Here is a 17290-nt window from a genome sequence, read left to right as displayed (position 1 = left end):
TCTCGCAGTAATAGGTGTGGCTAATGAACTTGAACTCAGCTTTCTAAAAAGTGATTTTACAAAGAGGGTAAAGACTTTCGCACAGGGCCAGGTTAAATGGTAAATGGCCTGTATTTGTATAGCGCTTTACTTAGTCCCTAAGGACTCCAAAGCGCTTTACACTACATTCAGTCATTCACACACACATTCACACACTGGTGATGGTAAGCTACATTGTAGCCACAGCTGCCCTATGGTGCACTGAAAGAGGTTGGTTAAAATAACAAGAAAACTAAGAAATCAGGCTGGGGGCAAATACTTTTTTCACAATTATTTTTTACAGATATCTAAATATGCTTGTGTTGTGGTCTCCAGCACGCTCCTCTGAGCTGAAGGAAGACTCAGTTCATCATCTTCTGAACAGGCATTGAACATTTTGTATGTGTGTGTTGGCTGCTCCACCTACGGTAAGAACAGTAATTACTTTGGTTGCCAAGTAAAACACACTGATCTGTCCTCACACACACACACACACACACACACACACACACACACACACACACACACACACACACACACACTGTGGTTATTTGTCAGCTTGTCTTTAGGCTGTTGGCTGAATACAGCGAGGCTCAATCATGTTTACTTATCAACAGAAACAGTTTCAAATCACAACATGATCAGATCTCATATCATTACTCATCTATCATCTATTATTTAATAGTATTTTTAATTAAATCTGTCTGTTGATTAATGCATCTGTTCCCACTGATGTCAGAGAGGTCTGATCCACTGTACTGTAACCTCGCTCGACTTCAAGGTAATTTGGTGCTTTTACATCAGACTGATGTTTCCGGCAGTGTGGAGAATTCTTTAAAATTATATTTAAACCTTCATGGAAGAAGATACAGCAGCATAAAAGTATTAAAAATAAATTAAAGAGGATATGAACACCTCAAAGCACTCTCACTCTTTAAAATGGTGTTTGCAGACTTGCTTACTTTCTTCAGTTAAATTAACTTTTAGTTGAATGACAGAAAGGTGAAAGATGTTATAGAGGCATAAGAAGAAAAGTTAAGTAAACACAGATAAACACATAGCTTAACTGATATACACAAAAGTTATAATTATGTACGTCCTCCAAAGTCTGCAGAACGGAAACTGAATCACCTGTGAAGAGGTAACATAAACTGGCTAAAACTGAGGCTACAACAGGCCCAACGAAGAGTCAGAAAATTACAGAAAAACCAAACACAATAAGTTTTTTTTTACTTATTAGATTCACTGAAAGTGGAACAACAAACTGTCAAACATGGAGACATACTGTAAAATGGCACTTGATTTTCTTAAAACGCAAAATGAGAATATTCTTGTATGTCTTTATAGGCTGTCTAAACATATATAGTTTTTGTTTTGTTTTGTTTTTTTACAAGCTTTATGCTCTGGTTTTATTGGTCTGGGCCACTTTTGTATTGCTCTGTATTTGGCATATTTTTTTCAACCTGACCACAATCATGTATGCACTTGTTTATAGCCACATACACAAAATAAATATTTTCCTCTTTTAACTGGTGAAAAACGCTTATTTGGAGGTTGGAATCATTTTGCTGCTCACACCACAGACCCAGTTTTGGTTCTAAAATTTGACAGATTTTCACAAATCATTTGAATTCTTCTTTACTAAGTTATTAATTTAAAATCAGTTACTTTGTAGACACTAAAAACAACTTTCTTATGTAACTGTAAAATGTAACTGTTCCCAGTTCCCTTAAGAATCTGTTTTCACGGCTGCCGTTACGACACATTCCCTGCAGGGATATATATAAATATAGGATGGACCGGGGTTGGCTGTCACACTTTTTACTGTTGCATGAACTACTGATCATTGAAACATCTTTCAGTAACTGTTAAAATAAAGCTTAAGGTTTTTCACTTTTCCACTTAACTGTAAGAAAAATAAATTAACCATCAACGACACTCTGACACTTTGTGACACGCTTTAAAATATACAACTTTCTGGATGAGTCAGTCCCGTTGACTTACACTGAAACCTGACAATTTAAATCCATAAACACAAACCAATAGTTTACTTTTCATGACTTTTTTTGTGAATATTTGCTTTTTAGTTGTGGGACTGGTCCGGTCGATCAGTGGGTGTGATATATCTAAGCCTGAGTTATGAGTAACAGATAAAAAAAAGACTCTTTGCACAGTTGTTAGAAGGATGTGTAATTACAGTCCAGTCTTACAGTCCACAAAAAAGTAAAGTTTTGTTTTTCACAGAAACTAATTATACAGATTCTTCAGGACAGTGAGCACAAATTTGTTGTGTATTATTTGTGTAGTTTTATGTCATACGTGCAAATTGTGTGTAGGAAAAGCAAGAAGGCATCAATTTACTGAATCAGAATAACCAAGTCCTCAATGCCTAAAGTTAACCAAGCGACGTAATTTTTATTAATAAAAGCGACTTTTAGCTGCTTCCATGTTCAGTTTGTTTGATTTCCTCCCGGGATCAGGCGTACCTGTAAGCCACCACACTGTGGATCATTAATCATCAAACTGAATTCATGAATCAAATAAAGCACAAACATCTGTGACTTGTACAATTTGGGTCTCTTATGTACCAAAAAGGTCAAATAATTTACTCCACTACCAACCCCTCCAGCCTCCACAGCTGAGCCTCTTTTGTATTTCAAAAGTAGAAAATATCAAATTTTGTATAAGTGAACATGTACACCTATATATGTGAGATGACAGATTAAAAGTGACAAGTGTGAGATAATGTCGGGGATAAAAAAAAAAAAAAGCTAAATTACGTCCAGGAAAGGTCATGCGTGAGGTCAGAGTGGAGTCCAAACCCCTCTCAGAATCAGGTTGTAAGGGAGTGTAAGGGACTGATTCAGGGGGAGTCATCCTCAAGCGGACGTTAGAGGAAGAGTCGGTGTGGGGGGTTCTTTTTCGGGGGTCCATCAATTTACCAACCTGTGAGGCACGGCTTTCAACCTTTCACGGCTCATATATATCACATATATATGTTCCCCGTGTGAAGTATGTCAGTGTATAAATAAAGGCGCTCATTAGAGGCGCGTTGGAGAGATAAGGAGCAGAAAGCGTCAGAGTGAGTCACTTTGTGATGGAGAGAGACTTCAGCCGCTCTTCCTCGCTCTCTCTCTGAGTCAGTCTCTCTGCTCTCGGATGGTTCAGCAGCTCTCCCTGTCTCTCTGTGAGTATCAGCCTTTATCAGACATTATTCCCGCTCTCATCGCCTCCCAGCCTCGTCATGCTGGACTTTTTTAGATGAGACACCGAGCCGCGGTCGGTTAGGACGGTGATGAGGAGGGGGAGGATGATGATGGTAGTGTTAATGATGCCTCGCGCTGGTTTCACCCGGTCTGAAGTTGACGGAACTTCACCTGATGAAGTCCTGAGAGGAGAGGACTGATCAGAGTGTCGGTACTGAAAACTACCTGTTATTATAAATTATAGCTTACACAGCATTGAGGAGGATGAAGGTGTTTGACCTTCCTATTAACGAGCTTCGGTGTGATATGACGACTGTTTCACTGCTTACTGGGATTTATATTCATCACTGTCACATCTACTGTAACATGTAAGCAGGGTTTGAATGCTGCAGCTGGTTTAATGAACTGTTGCGCACTTCATATTTCTTTATTCTATGTTTAAAAAAAATCAGCTTTTTGACTAACACGCCGCACAGTGCTGGGATTAGAAGCGGGGAGGCAGCTGTGACAAGCGGTAGAAAATTAAAATAGTTAAGTAGTTATGAAGTTTGAGTAGTTACGTTACCATCGGATTTGGGAGAGTTTGTGGAAAATGTGAACATGTTGGATGATAAATAAGGAAGAACACTGCACTGGAGGTCGTTTAGGAAGTCGTGTGTCCAGCAGAGGGCAGTGATTTTCATTGGCCACAAATAACATTATTATTATTATTATTAATAATAATAATAATAATAATAATAATAATAATAATAATAATAATAATAATAATAATAATAATAATAATAATAATAATAAACTGCTGTGTTGGGTGTGATTGGGAGTTTCCAGCTGTGACTGTGCTTTTGATCTGAGATGCAAAGAGAGGTCCGGGGTCCAGACACCCTTTTTTGAGCAAATTTACGGTATAGACCCATTTTATTTTATTATACTCTTATACTTTTTTTTTTTTAATTTGCAAAGTTTTTTATTTTTTATCTTTTGAGCTCCTTTTTTTTTCTTTTCTTTTTTTTGCTGTTTTACAGCTCCTCTGGTTTTTTTTTTTACCTCATGGAGCTATTTTGTTTTGTCATAGTGTTTTTGTTTTGTTTTGTTTTGTTTTGTTTTTTAACTACTCTACTTGCTGCAGGCTGTGTTTAATGTTTCGGCTGCTGTAACACAGGGATCTTCTGACCTTTGGGAATAATGACCTGTATCTTGTCTTAACAGCATGACTACACATGCATGGAAATGTCTGTAAAGTGAAAACATATTGGGTTTTGTACCTCTTTGTGCCACTGTGTTGGTTAATCACATGTAATAAGACACATTGTTAAAGCTGGACTTACTTATTCTCAGTGTGGTTCATTAAATTGTGACATTAAGCAGGTCTACTGTTTCTGCTGGTTTCTGCAGCTAAAGTGGCGTAACTAATGTTTTCGAGCTGACGTTCACTTCCAGCTCAAGTGTTGTGTTGTTTTTGGACTAAAGACAGTCAGAGTTGTGTTTGTGTTGTGTTGTTGAAAGCTTCCCTGCCAGTTTTGAGAAACATTCGAATGTTAGCTGGAGTTCTGTGGAGGAAGTTAACTTGCAGTAGTAAGAACTTTACCGTTTGACCAACACATTTCTGACCTCATCAGTCAGCTATAAAACAAATTACAGCCAACATTTTAAATAGGACATGTACAGAAAACAACTAATCACATCGAGGATTACTGGTGCATATGCACATGAATGTGTAAGGTTGGCTGTTTTCTATACCTTTTTAGAATAATGCTCTTCTTTATGCACCTTGGAAGTGGGTGACGTTGCTCTAGAAACATCTGCTTTGTCTGTAAAAGAAAGTGGGATGTCCAGATTTCTAAACGCTGCTCTCTAACTAACGATGACAGTGGGGAAGGCGCCTTGCTTTGTTTAGGAGCATTGAGGCGAGGGCTGGAAGAAGGAGTTAAATGTCTGTAGGTGGGAGGAAGCATGGAAATGCTGATGTATTCCAGTGCTTTCCCAGCTCGTACAGTGGAATAAGTGGTGGGTTCATACTGGAGCTGGAGATGCAAAACTCGAAAAACGATGCCCACTTGCTCAAAAGTGAAACAAAATAAGTTCACATGGCATACGAGCTGTGAACATATTTTCTCAGGGTGGGATTTATAATGTTATCAGTCAGATCCATCCCCACCCATTTATGCTGTGAATGGTTGCCAGACTCTCTTTGAAGCCCAGAGCTAGATGTGAAGGGCAGTGCAATCTTAACAGTTTGGGGCATAAATGTAGAAGATGGCCGTCGCACTCTCGTGCCACCTCTTCATGTTTAGACAGTTTCAGACTAATCTAGCATGACCTCTCAAGCCCTGTCCACACATATATGGGCATTTTGTATAACCTTTCTTGTGTATTTTTTCCTTTTGTCCAAATGTAAACAGGATTTAAAGGAACTGAAAATAGAGCTTTTGAAAAACAAAAGGCTTATGACTAGCTAACATTTCTATCTGGGTAGGGTTACAATGGCATGTGTTGCTTTGGTGAGCTCTTGACAATGTTTTAGTGTTTTTGTGTGGATTGAAAATGTTTAAAAAAGGGAAAAGTATTTGTGGGCGTAGCACTCAAATGTTACATGACATGTGACAGGACTAGGCTGTCATCGTTTCAAACTACGTGCTGTGCAATGAAAACCAAAATGAGTTTGTGAAAACTGTCACATCTTATAATCTGTAGTTTTCTGGCTCCTCTGTGGTTTTTTGTGTTCCTGAATATGGTTTTTCATCTGTCTGGTCTCATATGTCTTCCCCTCATCCACAACCAATCACAGCAGTTGGCTGTTCCTCCCTGAGCCTGGGTCTCCCAGAGGTTTCTTCCTGTTAAAAATTAGTTTATCTTTCCCACTGTCGCCAACTGCTTGCTTTTTACTTTTTAATCATTTTTTTATTTTTATTCTAATTTTTATTTTAATTCTGTGAGTTAACGTAGTCTTTACCTTATGATATAAAGCACCTTCAGGCTACTGTTGTGGTCATTTGCAAGTTCCTTTTTAATAAAGGACAAAAACTCCACCTATGCAGGTTGAAGGTAAAGGAAGCTAAAACTGATCTAAAAACTAACTAATTTCACTCTTGTTGATGGAAATAAAGATAAAAAGGAGATTTGGAAAAATATTTTTGCTGAGATGATTTTGGATAACTGAAATAAAATAAAACATATCTGTAGTTCTCGCTTTTGTGAATTTGGTAAAATGTGGATTCACAAGCTGCCCGATGATGCTTTCAAGCATTTTTTTTTTAAAGATTTGACTCTCAACTGCCATCACAAAGCTGTTTTACTGTAATTACCCAACAGCTTGTGAAATAATCAAAGTCTCGAATCTACTGATTTGTTTCTGGTCATGAATTTTCTCGTCTTTCTGTTTGCTTTGTTTTTCCCTGAACACCAGTTCTCATCACGTGGACTGACTGACATGAAAACACGTGACCGTTTGTGTCCATGAACACAAATAAACAGGTTGCTTTTTTGTCACCATTTCATGTTTTGTTGCCGTGAGATCAGGCTGTAATGTCTATTCTGACTTTGCTAAAACCTTGAGAGAAACCCTGCATAAAATAAATAATTTAAGACAAATTAAGAATTAAAAAGACTAAAACTGAGACTGATTAAATAAATTAAAATAAATAAAATAAATTTTAAAAAGTAAACTTTTACAGTAAAAACTAAACTGAAATGAGCAAACCCAAGTTCAAATCATACACATAATCTTCACATGTTTTCTACCAGTATTAATAATGAACGTAAAATTTGTTTTATATGATCATTATTCAGCAAGATTGAGAAATAGATTATAGGCTGGGTTAAATAAAACAGTTACCACTTATTTTAAAACTTTGTTTTAGGTGTTGTCTCCAGACTGAAAAGTCTGGAGACAATGATGCTACAGACACTAAATAATCATAACAATATGCATCCATGTGAGCCTACCAGATCGCTCTTACTGGTTCAACATCTCAGACCAGACATACTTTAAAAGCTGATAGAATAGAATATAAAAATTCAAAGTCTTAGAAGTTCCAGTATGTTCAGAGCCATGATGTTTAAGCTGTTTTTGCATTAGCTTAAGCATCAAGTGACGCCTGTTGTCCCTTGTTTTAACTTTAAGAGTTGCATCAATGTCACATTAGCCTGTTTGTCTTTGTAAGCTTCAGACTCATCGTGCTGGGCTGCTGTTAGTCACCTGAGCTCAGATAATCACCTGTGTGCAGCCCGTGATTATCACACTAACTTCTATCTGACGTTTTCACTCCTCTCCTGTGGGGAGATCTTCCTCACGCATGACCTTGACTGCTGTTTCTTACTCTGAGGGTTTTTTCTCTTATTTCTCAATATGCTGCTCTGATTAAATTATAAGGAAGCAAAGAGTCGAGGTGACGGTGGACCTGAGCTGAATCAGTTCCTCAAGCGTCTCGCCTCGTGGTCAGTTTCGTCACCACATGACACACACTGCATCTGAACTGTTGAGGTTAAAGGATAGAGGGGATGTTTTTGTAATTTCTTTTTTTTTATTCATGAAAAGGATTCAGGAATTACAGTGACGCTTGTCACTGTGTTGGTTATTTGTCTCTCCGTGTAACTCAAACTCGACCACTGTGTTTCCTTTTCAGCAAAAAATATTTTCAGACCCATGTGTTGCCCTTTTGTGGAAACAGACTAGAGGTTTCTGTCTTTCTGGACTCGGAGAAGAGGTTAAGAACTGAAAGGGGTAAAGCTCCAACAACACTTGTTATATATAGAATACACACTGTTGTTTTACCCACACAGTAAAGCCAGATAAACAGAGAGAAGAAATGAAGCATTAAAATACAAAGACTTCAATCCATTCAGACAGGTGCAACACTTATCTCTAATATTTAATATAAAATATTCTAAAAACGCTCTCAAACTGCTGTCAACAAAATAAATAAATCCATGGTCCTCTGCTTACACGTGCTTTGATATTATCTCTGGAGGGTTTATCCATGCCCACCAGCACTCTCATATTCCCCAGCTTTCTCTCCTATTTCAAAACCATCTCCAAGAAATCTATATATCTAACCCATCTGTCAACCCAACCTGGCAACCCTAAACACAGTTCATGAAATAGCCTCAAACTCTAATCTAATGAAATTAAATCTTATCTGTCCAGTTTCATCGTGTCCACATACATATTTGACAAATTTGACTTTTAAATTTGCTGCTCTTGCTGGTCAGTGCCAGAAATGCCAGCTGGTTAAGTTAATTATTTTGATAAAAGCCGACCTTCGCTGACAGACGGAGGGCCCTCCTTTTTCTGACAAGAGGATGTAAATGTGCGAAGTTTGGCATCCGCACCAACCAGATCGGGTTTGCAGGACATCAGTGGTGTCAGAGTAAGCTGACATAAGAACTGAAGCAAAATGAAAACCACATTAACCACAAGGCACGTGGAAGCATGCAAGGACGGAGAGCCACATGTGCTAGCCATACTGACATTAGCAACGCTCGGCAAATTAATTTAGCATTGCGTGTGAGCAGCGTAACACATTAGACAAAGTTTCCCACTCTTCAGTGACATTTAAAACAGTAATTATTGGGGGAGGTGAATAATGATTTCAAATGGTTCGTAAATTCCCATGCAGTATTTGTACGACCGATGTTTAACCGCATTCTGTTGGAATGTGCCCAGTTTTCATTGTTTTCCTAGTGTTAGTTTCCCTCCTGATACAAAACACAAATTAAATGTCAGGAACAGCCCTAATTTCAGTCGAATGAATCATTTCACTGCTCACACCAGAGACCACAAGTCGGGTCATTCCATGACTGATTTTTACACTCAGTTTAGGTGATCGTTAATGTATCATTAATTACTGATAAGAAGTCACTTGTTATCAAAGCTAATGAGTTAGGTTTAGAAAATGTTGTGGTTTGGGAAAAAATGGTTGTGCAATGTTTTCTTCAAATCTATGACATTTATATCCTAGAACACAAATGGTTATTTTCCAAGCTTTGGTATGACTGGGTGTATCATCCAAAGACGATTCAAGGAGTGAGTGCAGCTGATCTTGTTGCAGGCATTCAGACCGGTCAGATTCTGAGTAAATTAGCTCACTGTCGTGTAGTCGCTTCAGCTCCTCTTGCTGCAGAGATAGAAACTTTAAAAATACACGACCATACACATGCTGGTAAAGTTTGAACTGACCTGAATTGACTCTCTGAGTCAGTAACTCATAGGATATGAGACATGCTTTATTTTTCCCAAAAGTTGATAAAATACTGTAGCAGCAGCCAAAATGTCAAACAAAACCTATAACAGCAAGTAGAATAGCTCACACAAAGCATCTACAAAAAATACTGCATACTACAAAAGTATTCAATCAATTCAAAAGTGAAGTTTCACTAAAATCACTTCACACAATCAGACATTATAGTTTGGAAAAAATTGCCCAAGAAATCCCAGGATTTTCAAACTTGAGCGCATGTACGGTCATTTTTTTCACCCACGTCTGCAAATCTGCTGAAAGAGAACGAGGCGACAGCTTGTCCATTTAATGAGACTTCAATAAATACCTGAAACAGACTCCTCTGTAATGTTTACAGCATGATGGATTCCTGCAGTGAGCAACGGTCATGTTAACGTTGAGCTTTCTTCTCAGGAGTACATCTGCTCCTTTCTATCAGACCATCAGTGCTCGTCATATAAAGGTTTCACTAGTGGAGCAGCCCAGTGAACAAGTTTAAACAAGCTGTAAATCTCACCTTTGGAGGGAAATCTCGACATAATCAGGGATGTGTAAGACACTCTGTAATAACTGTTTTTTGACAGGATCCTGTATCGTTTACTTAGCCAGCTCTAGTTTTTACACCGTAACAGCCTTACTGAAGACCCATGCAAGGATCATGGTGGATTTGCTTTAGGATCATCCTCCAAGTGTAGACGTTTGTTGCCTTTTAAAAGTGGAAATGTTTGTCATAGTTACATTAGTTGCTCATCCTGTCCACTCATATTCCCCCGTCTCCCAGGAGAGATGACCCACTGCACCAACTGCCTTTATTAAGACTCACAAATATTTGCTGTTCTCAGAAAGCGACAACTTGCAAGGAAACAGATTTTATTACAGCAGCATATTGAATTTAGGTCTAAGTGTAACAGCCTGTCGTTGGAGGTCAGAAACATATCAGCAGCTTGTAAGTATAAAGTGTAGAACACTGTGTGTTGTGAATTGTGGGGCTCCTTTCTTTTCATAAAGAATCCACCAGTGTAGCCTCTTGTAAAGGAGAACTTTTTCTTGGTTTTTAGAGAATTTTAGCAGCTCATATTATTGCTATAGGGTTAGCTGATCAGTTAGAGATGTTACTATGAAGAACTCACATTAGTGGGAAACACTGGTTGGGTTGCTGATATGACAGTTTTTCATTTCTTTCAGTTTCTCATCCCATGTTTAGATGGACTCCAACTCCACCCTCCTGGACTGCAGCTGGCAATGGCTTCTTTGTTCTGCTCTGCTGGGACTTCAAGCATCACCCTAACCAGAACCTGCAACAGGTGGAGAGCTGGTTCATGTGCTGAGCTCACAGAGACTGCAGAGTAGAACAAGGACGACTGGCTACAGTGCAGGAGGGTGTATTTGGAAATAATCATCAGGACTAAAATAAGAAGAACATATTTCTCATTATTCATACAATTAGAAAACCCGTGTGCCTTTAATTTGCTTGTAAATTAAACCTCTTGGTTTTTTGATAGCACAGACAACTGAAAAGAAGCTTTAATCCAATTTTTTTGTAAACGAAATATTTACAAGCAATAATCTGTCAAGTTTAGAGGCCATACAACTGAGCATATTTTCAGAACAAGGTGTAGTTAAGTTTGGAGCTGGATATGCAAGTGCTATTAAAACATTTTTGTTTCTGATGAACATCACTGAGTCATAATGCAGTGAGGCATGTTGTCTGTAAAATCAGGAACAAACAAGGATACAAACAGTATGAAGACGTGAATGCAGACACATATTTGATGTCATGAAAATACATTTCTGAAATAGAAAAGATGGTGAGCATGATTGTCAAATTAGAGGTGGCTGTGTTCCTTCAGCCTTAGCTCAGGGTGAAATGAACCCACAAACAGAGCAGGAGAATGAGAGGTGAGGGGTAGTGATTGTCCTGTTGTTTTGGTCCTCCTCTTCCTCTCACAGACATGTTTCTTCCTCCTGCAGGAACTCTTTTTCTTCTCTTCGTCTTGCCTTCATCCTCCAGACGCAGACGTCAGTGGAACGTTTCAATCAGCTCTCATATTCAGGTTAATCTGATTATGAAGATTTCTTCTGAGACGCCTCTCTGTCAATGACGGCCAAGATGGAGACTCCTTTCTACCACGATGACTCCCCCGCTGTGCCCGGCTTCAGCCAGATCGCCGAATACGAGCGCTACTCGGGAAACAAGATGCTGATGAGTAAGAAAGCCATGTCAATGGCAGGAAGTCACCACTTCCCCAGTGGTGGTGGAGCAGGAGGGAGGGGTGGGAACCCCAACATCCTGGGGCTGGCTAGCAACAGCTCCTTGATGACATCAGCAGCGTCCTCTGCAGCATCCTCAGCAGACATGAACCTGCTAAAGCTGGCGTCCCCAGATCTGGAGCACCTGATCATTCAGTCCAACCAGGGGCTGGTCACCACCAGCCCGGTGCCAAACTCCACCAATCCCTTCATGTACCGCAACCAGGCCACCAACGAGCAAGAAGGATTTGCTGATGGCTTTGTCAAGGCGCTGGCAGACCTTCACAAGCAGAACCAGCTGGTTGGAGGTGGGCCCATGTCTCCGCCTTCATCCTCTAGTGTCTCCCTGCAGGCGTCCTACCAGAGGAATCTGATGTCAGGCGGAGATATGCCCATCTACACCAACCTGAGCAGCTACAACCCGGGCCAGATGCCATACTCTGGAGGGCAGATGGCATATGGTGGAGGCTCAGGCCACGGTGGAGGTGGAGCACCTCAGCCACACCCTCGAGGCCTGGATGCCCCGCAGACTGTCCCTGAGGTCCCTCATCCTGCAGGGGACCCCACCTCGCCACCGTCGCTCTCGCCAATCGACCTGGAGACACAGGAGCGAATCAAAGCAGAACGCAAGAAACTTCGCAACCGGATTGCCGCATCTAAATGTCGCAAGCGGAAGCTGGAGCGCATCTCACGGCTGGAGGAGAAGGTGAAAGTCCTGAAGAGCCAGAACTCGGACCTGGCCTCCACCGCCGCTATGCTACGGGAACAGGTCGCTCAGCTGAAACAGAAGGTCATGAGTCACGTCACAAATGGCTGCCAGATTTCGGTAAGCTCATCAGCTGCCAGCAAGGCCGGAGGAGGAGGCACCGGCAGCGAGGACTCCAGCTGCTGAGGAGGCGGGACATCGCGAGAATATGCCAAGAGGCCATTTACTTTTAAGATTTTGCTTGTGCTTTCAGTTGGAGCGAGCAGAGAGTAAGCGGCTCGTGTCATCAACGCCTCCAGAAGGATAGGTGGATGTTAACGGCATTCAGAGTCCCGGAAACTCTCTGTCACCTAGCCAAAGGGGGCGGAGCTTTACAGAGGAGACTGGAAAGGAAGCAAATGGAAGAATGCAAGCAAGGTTTGGATTACGGACGACAACTTCTTAAAGAACACCTGGCAACATTTGAGACTTAAAGTGTTCAGATTCCACACAATGCATTTGTTTAACAAGTGGAACAAACTGTCAGATTTCCACATTTATTATGAACCGCTCACAACATTTTTCACACATCACACCTTCCACCTCTGTTTTTTTTATTCACACTAAAAACATATTTAAGATGTTACAGATGAAGTAAATTATCTAAAAAATATTGTTTTTACAGTGCGAGCTGAGAAGATTTATCATAGCATCAAAATACCGAAATGAAATGAAAAACTCTTTCATGTAATCAGATTACTTTTATTTACAGAGTAGGAAATGTAACTGTGGTTTCTTGTCATAATTTACAAACATCTGTTTTCAAGGTCAGAAGAAACTTTCTTTAATCATTTTCATTTAACATGATCTGTGCTGCATTATTTAGTTTTTTTTTTGCTTTGTAATCTGATTATCAGTTTAATCTCTTTAATTTCATAACAGTGTGTTAATGCAACTAAAGACCGGCTTCTTTACAAACAATATCTTTCAACTTCAACAGCTCTGTTTTTAAAGCAAAGGTATGTAGTCTGATTATGTTAATCACTCTTTAAGCTCCAGTCTGGCCTACAAAGTCACATTTGTTGATGGAGGTTTTTCAAAGTGTTTTGAGAAAGAAATTACATTAAAGTTATGTTTTTCCCAGAGAAGTACTTCATCAGTACCAAAATGTTCACAGGTAATCATTAGCCTTTTGAAAATTCATGATGGCCACCAAATGTGGCAAAAAAACAAAAAGATACACATTTGACCAAATATAAGTCCACTTTAAAATTACACTCTTAAATTACACCTCAGTTTTGTTTGTATCATAGCTCAACTTTGTTTTCCAAAAATTTTTGTGAACAGGGGATAAATTGTTGAGGTACTTTTGTTTCAACTAGATTTCTTGGATTGACCCCTACCTGCCTACCATTTGCAGTATGCATATCAAGGTTATAGAAGGATAATCTCTCAACCTGCACAGCACGTGCAGCTTATGTGACGCCTGTAGGTCTGACACATATAACTCTCTCTTTCTTTGGATCATATTCAGCAGTCTCTTCAGTGTTAGCTACATTGTCCTAATGAAAGTTCAATTGCAGTTTAACCTGTGTTTTATGTTTGAAACTGTAAAAAATTTTGTAAATGTGAAACAAAGTAGCTCTTAAGAAGCTTTAAAGGCGTAAATTTGACTTCCCCAAAGGCAAGTATGTGGAATTCAAAAGATAAAAGGTGTATGTATTCATCTTTTACCATCTACTGGTTTGTGAGGTCCTGTTTTCAGTCCTCTAGAGGAAGATTTCACATCTAGATTTCACTGCCGCCTTCAATGTTTTGAAACTAGATGTGACGGACGATGGGGTGGGTCTGACTATGAAACCACACATAAACCGGTATGTGCACATGCACACCCTGGCTAAAGACTTACAGATTGTTATTCAATAATCCTCCTTTAAGACCAGTTTAGACAGTTTAGACAATTAACTTATGTTTGGATTTATTCAAAGTGATGATAAACCCGCGACTGAGCTCATATATTCAGCAAGGGTTAGGGTTAGGGTCTAGAGAGGTCAAGTTCAAACATCCTTTTTCCTCAGACTTCTGCCAGACTGGATATGTTTTTGCATCCAGAGCAGATGCTTCCTGGTAGATGTTAAAAAGGATGAATTTCGAACGTCTTTCCACATTGGATTCATTCTTCAGACATGAACGCTATGTCCACCTTTTATACTCTCGACACATAAAGATTGCTTTTTTCTACGCTGGAATTAATAGCAATTTTGGAAAATGGTGGCAGTTTTGAAAATTCAAGAGGCTAATGGTTCCAGATGCAAATGAATGGCTCCAGAGGGACAAACATAAACATGCAAGTTTTGGTGTTCATGAATACTTTTGAAAGATTGTCAGAGTAATCTGCTGGGATTTTTCTTGAGTTACAAACAAAGGAAGTGCACAGTAAGATCTGCACTTGTTTTAAGTTTAAATGTGTATAACTTTGCAAAGGGAATCCAAATCATTTAAATCTTTTTGTTTTCACATTTAACTTTGTGTGACCGCGTGCAAAACAATCCCGTGTTGGAAGAATTTAATTATTTTTTTTAAAAGTTAAGGTATTTGACTCTTTGTTTACTTTTCTGCAGATGATGAACTGTTATTATGGAAAAGGAATTGTTTCATATCTGTTTTATATTCATACTATTGTGAAACAAGAAAATTAGTGTTGACTAATATTCATTATTCTGATGTTGTTACTGACTTACTTTTTATCTTATAAAAAAAAATAATGGTTCATGTAAGTGAGTTTATTTGGTGCATTTGTTAGCAGGTTATATAGAAGCCCATTGATGCTGGAAAAATAGATGGAAATAAAAAATATTCATAGATTTGTGCCACAAAATTAGACTGAAAACATGTTCTGTTGACTCTTAAATTTTTGTCATAGAAAGAATTTAATCTCTTTTATCACCTGGCTGTAATGGGCCTCCAAGGTTTTTTGACAAAGAGAACGATACATCTGAGGATGCTGGAATAAAGCATTCGTGAATACATTTCAGATTCAATTCAAGGTCAAACGGACATTTCTAAATGTAATTAAAACATACAGGGAGGAAAATTCACTCAGATATATTCAGGTATGAAAAATAATGCTCTTCATATGTATATTTATCTAAAGATTGAGGTTTCTGCAGAAATGAGGTCCTTAAGGAGGGATAGGAAAACCTCTGCAGATGGTGCAGATCCCGAGGTCCATATTGGTCTCCCTTCTGGGCTTCCAGAGATACTTGGGTGAGCTTAGCTTTACCTAGAAATCCTACAAACACTGGAACTTGAAAAGTTTTGAGATGTCCTTAATGACCTTGTAGGTTTCTTAAGTACACTGTAAAAGTCTGTAGTGGTAGAAGTCTGAGGATAATAATTGTCCTTGGTCAGACAGCTCTGAGGTCCTGAAGTCAATGTCATTAATGGGATTTCTGAGGGCCTTGACAAAACTGATAATGCCTTTGGGAGAACTCTGAGGTGCTGGAGGGGTGAGATCATTATAAGGGTTGTACAGGTACTAGAATGAATTCTGGTGGACTTAGATATAGGTTGTAGTTCCCCAAGGTATTTGCCTCTACCAGGGCATAAGTTCCTAGAACAGGTATCCTGAGAGCCCTAATGGGATTTTGCAAGGTACTAGACTGTAGACTTTGAGGGAAGGCTCTTAATGACAGGCAGATTTCCTTAAAATTGTATAAATATTCTTGAGAATATTGCACAGGTACGTGAGAATCACTGATGATTTTGCCAAGTTTCCCTGAGTATATATTCAAATTCTGGTCTCTGATGGGGTCCATGAGGTCCATAAAGAGGTTAATTCAGTCCTTGTGAAACTTCCTGAGGTCTTTAATAGCTTTCCAGAGGACCCTAGGGGGTTTGGAGGGGTCTTGAGGATGATTAGTGGGCATTAGTGGGCCCAAAGGTCCAAACTTTGCCTGACTGAATTTGTATGATTTTAAAAGCTGATTTATGACAGACATTTAAAAGATCACAACTGGTTCCAAGATACAAAGAATACAGCCCACAGTTTGTGTTACATGTGAGGGTACCTTGTTGATTGATAACTGTACACGTTGTTGTGGATTTTCTAAGTTTTGGATGTGGGTGCACCTCAGATTTATATTGTGAAAAGTTAACAGACTGGGCTTTTAATCTAGTCGTACAGTTGTTTACTCACCTAACAATCCTGTAGTTGTTTATGCAGTGTGCTGGTTGATATTTTATCACATTTGCAGCCATGAGGCTAATTGACCCTTTCTATTTCAGACTCTGTTTTGCACTGGCTTTACTGTCCAATCAGCATCTGTATCACGTTTGCAGATTGCAGCTGTCAGACAGAAAAACATGTAACTGCAAAGACAGACAGAAATATTTACTGCTCACAGATGTTTCTTTTAGAGTTCGTGTTTTGTGTTTGACAAATCAGAGACTCTCAAATATACTGTTGGCAAGTGTCAAGCAGATATTTATTTTTTTGAACTTGAGAGAGGCTTTTGATGTCTCTAATGATTCTATTTTTGTACAAATGTATAAAAGTTGTTGTTATTAATATACTGAAATGTGTGTATGTACAATCTGATTTGTTCAACCTCTTCGTGTCTATTTATTATAAATTGGTTTGTGTTAATTACGCTTCACTTTGTTCTGCTGTGTTCAGATGTTTGTGTCAATATACCAGTGATGAAACATTCAACCGCTGCTTCTCTCTCTCTCTCTCTTTTTTAGACACTTGCAGCTGGGATTTTGGAGATTGCCTTATGACAGAGATAAAGCACATCACACTCATTTTACAATAGTGTCCTTGGGTGTTCTGTTCACATAATGAAAGTACCAAATCCATTGAAATGTAAAGGGAGTGTTGTCTCTGTTGTGGCCTTTAGGGACATTTTTTCAGT

At 39.1% G+C, this 17290-nt stretch overlaps 1 protein-coding gene across 2 annotated transcripts; it reads left to right on the top strand.

Moving 5' to 3' along the window:
- Window positions 1-2947: 2947 nt before the first annotated feature.
- june (JunE proto-oncogene, AP-1 transcription factor subunit) lies at window positions 2948-17088 on the top strand. Of its 2 annotated transcripts, none has more exons than XM_082540401.1 (2): window positions 2948-3205; window positions 11411-17088. In XM_082540401.1, exon 2 carries the CDS (start codon window positions 11538-11540, stop codon window positions 12579-12581), a length of 1044 nt encoding a protein of 347 aa, XP_082396527.1. In that variant the 5' UTR covers window positions 2948-3205; window positions 11411-11537; the 3' UTR covers window positions 12582-17088. The 2 variants fall into 2 exon arrangements, with proteins under 2 accessions (XP_082396527.1, XP_082396528.1); XM_082540402.1 differs by lacking the exon at window positions 2948-3205 and adding an exon at window positions 3241-3435.
- The last annotated feature ends 202 nt before the right edge of the window (window positions 17089-17290 follow it).

This window comes from Aulonocara stuartgranti (genome assembly GCF_965226115.1).
Source record: "Aulonocara stuartgranti genome assembly, chromosome: 7".
NCBI lineage: Eukaryota > Metazoa > Chordata > Actinopteri > Cichliformes > Cichlidae > Aulonocara > Aulonocara stuartgranti.
The sequence above is the reverse complement of the archived record's forward strand: the minus strand, read 5'-3'. Positions and strand labels throughout refer to the sequence as shown.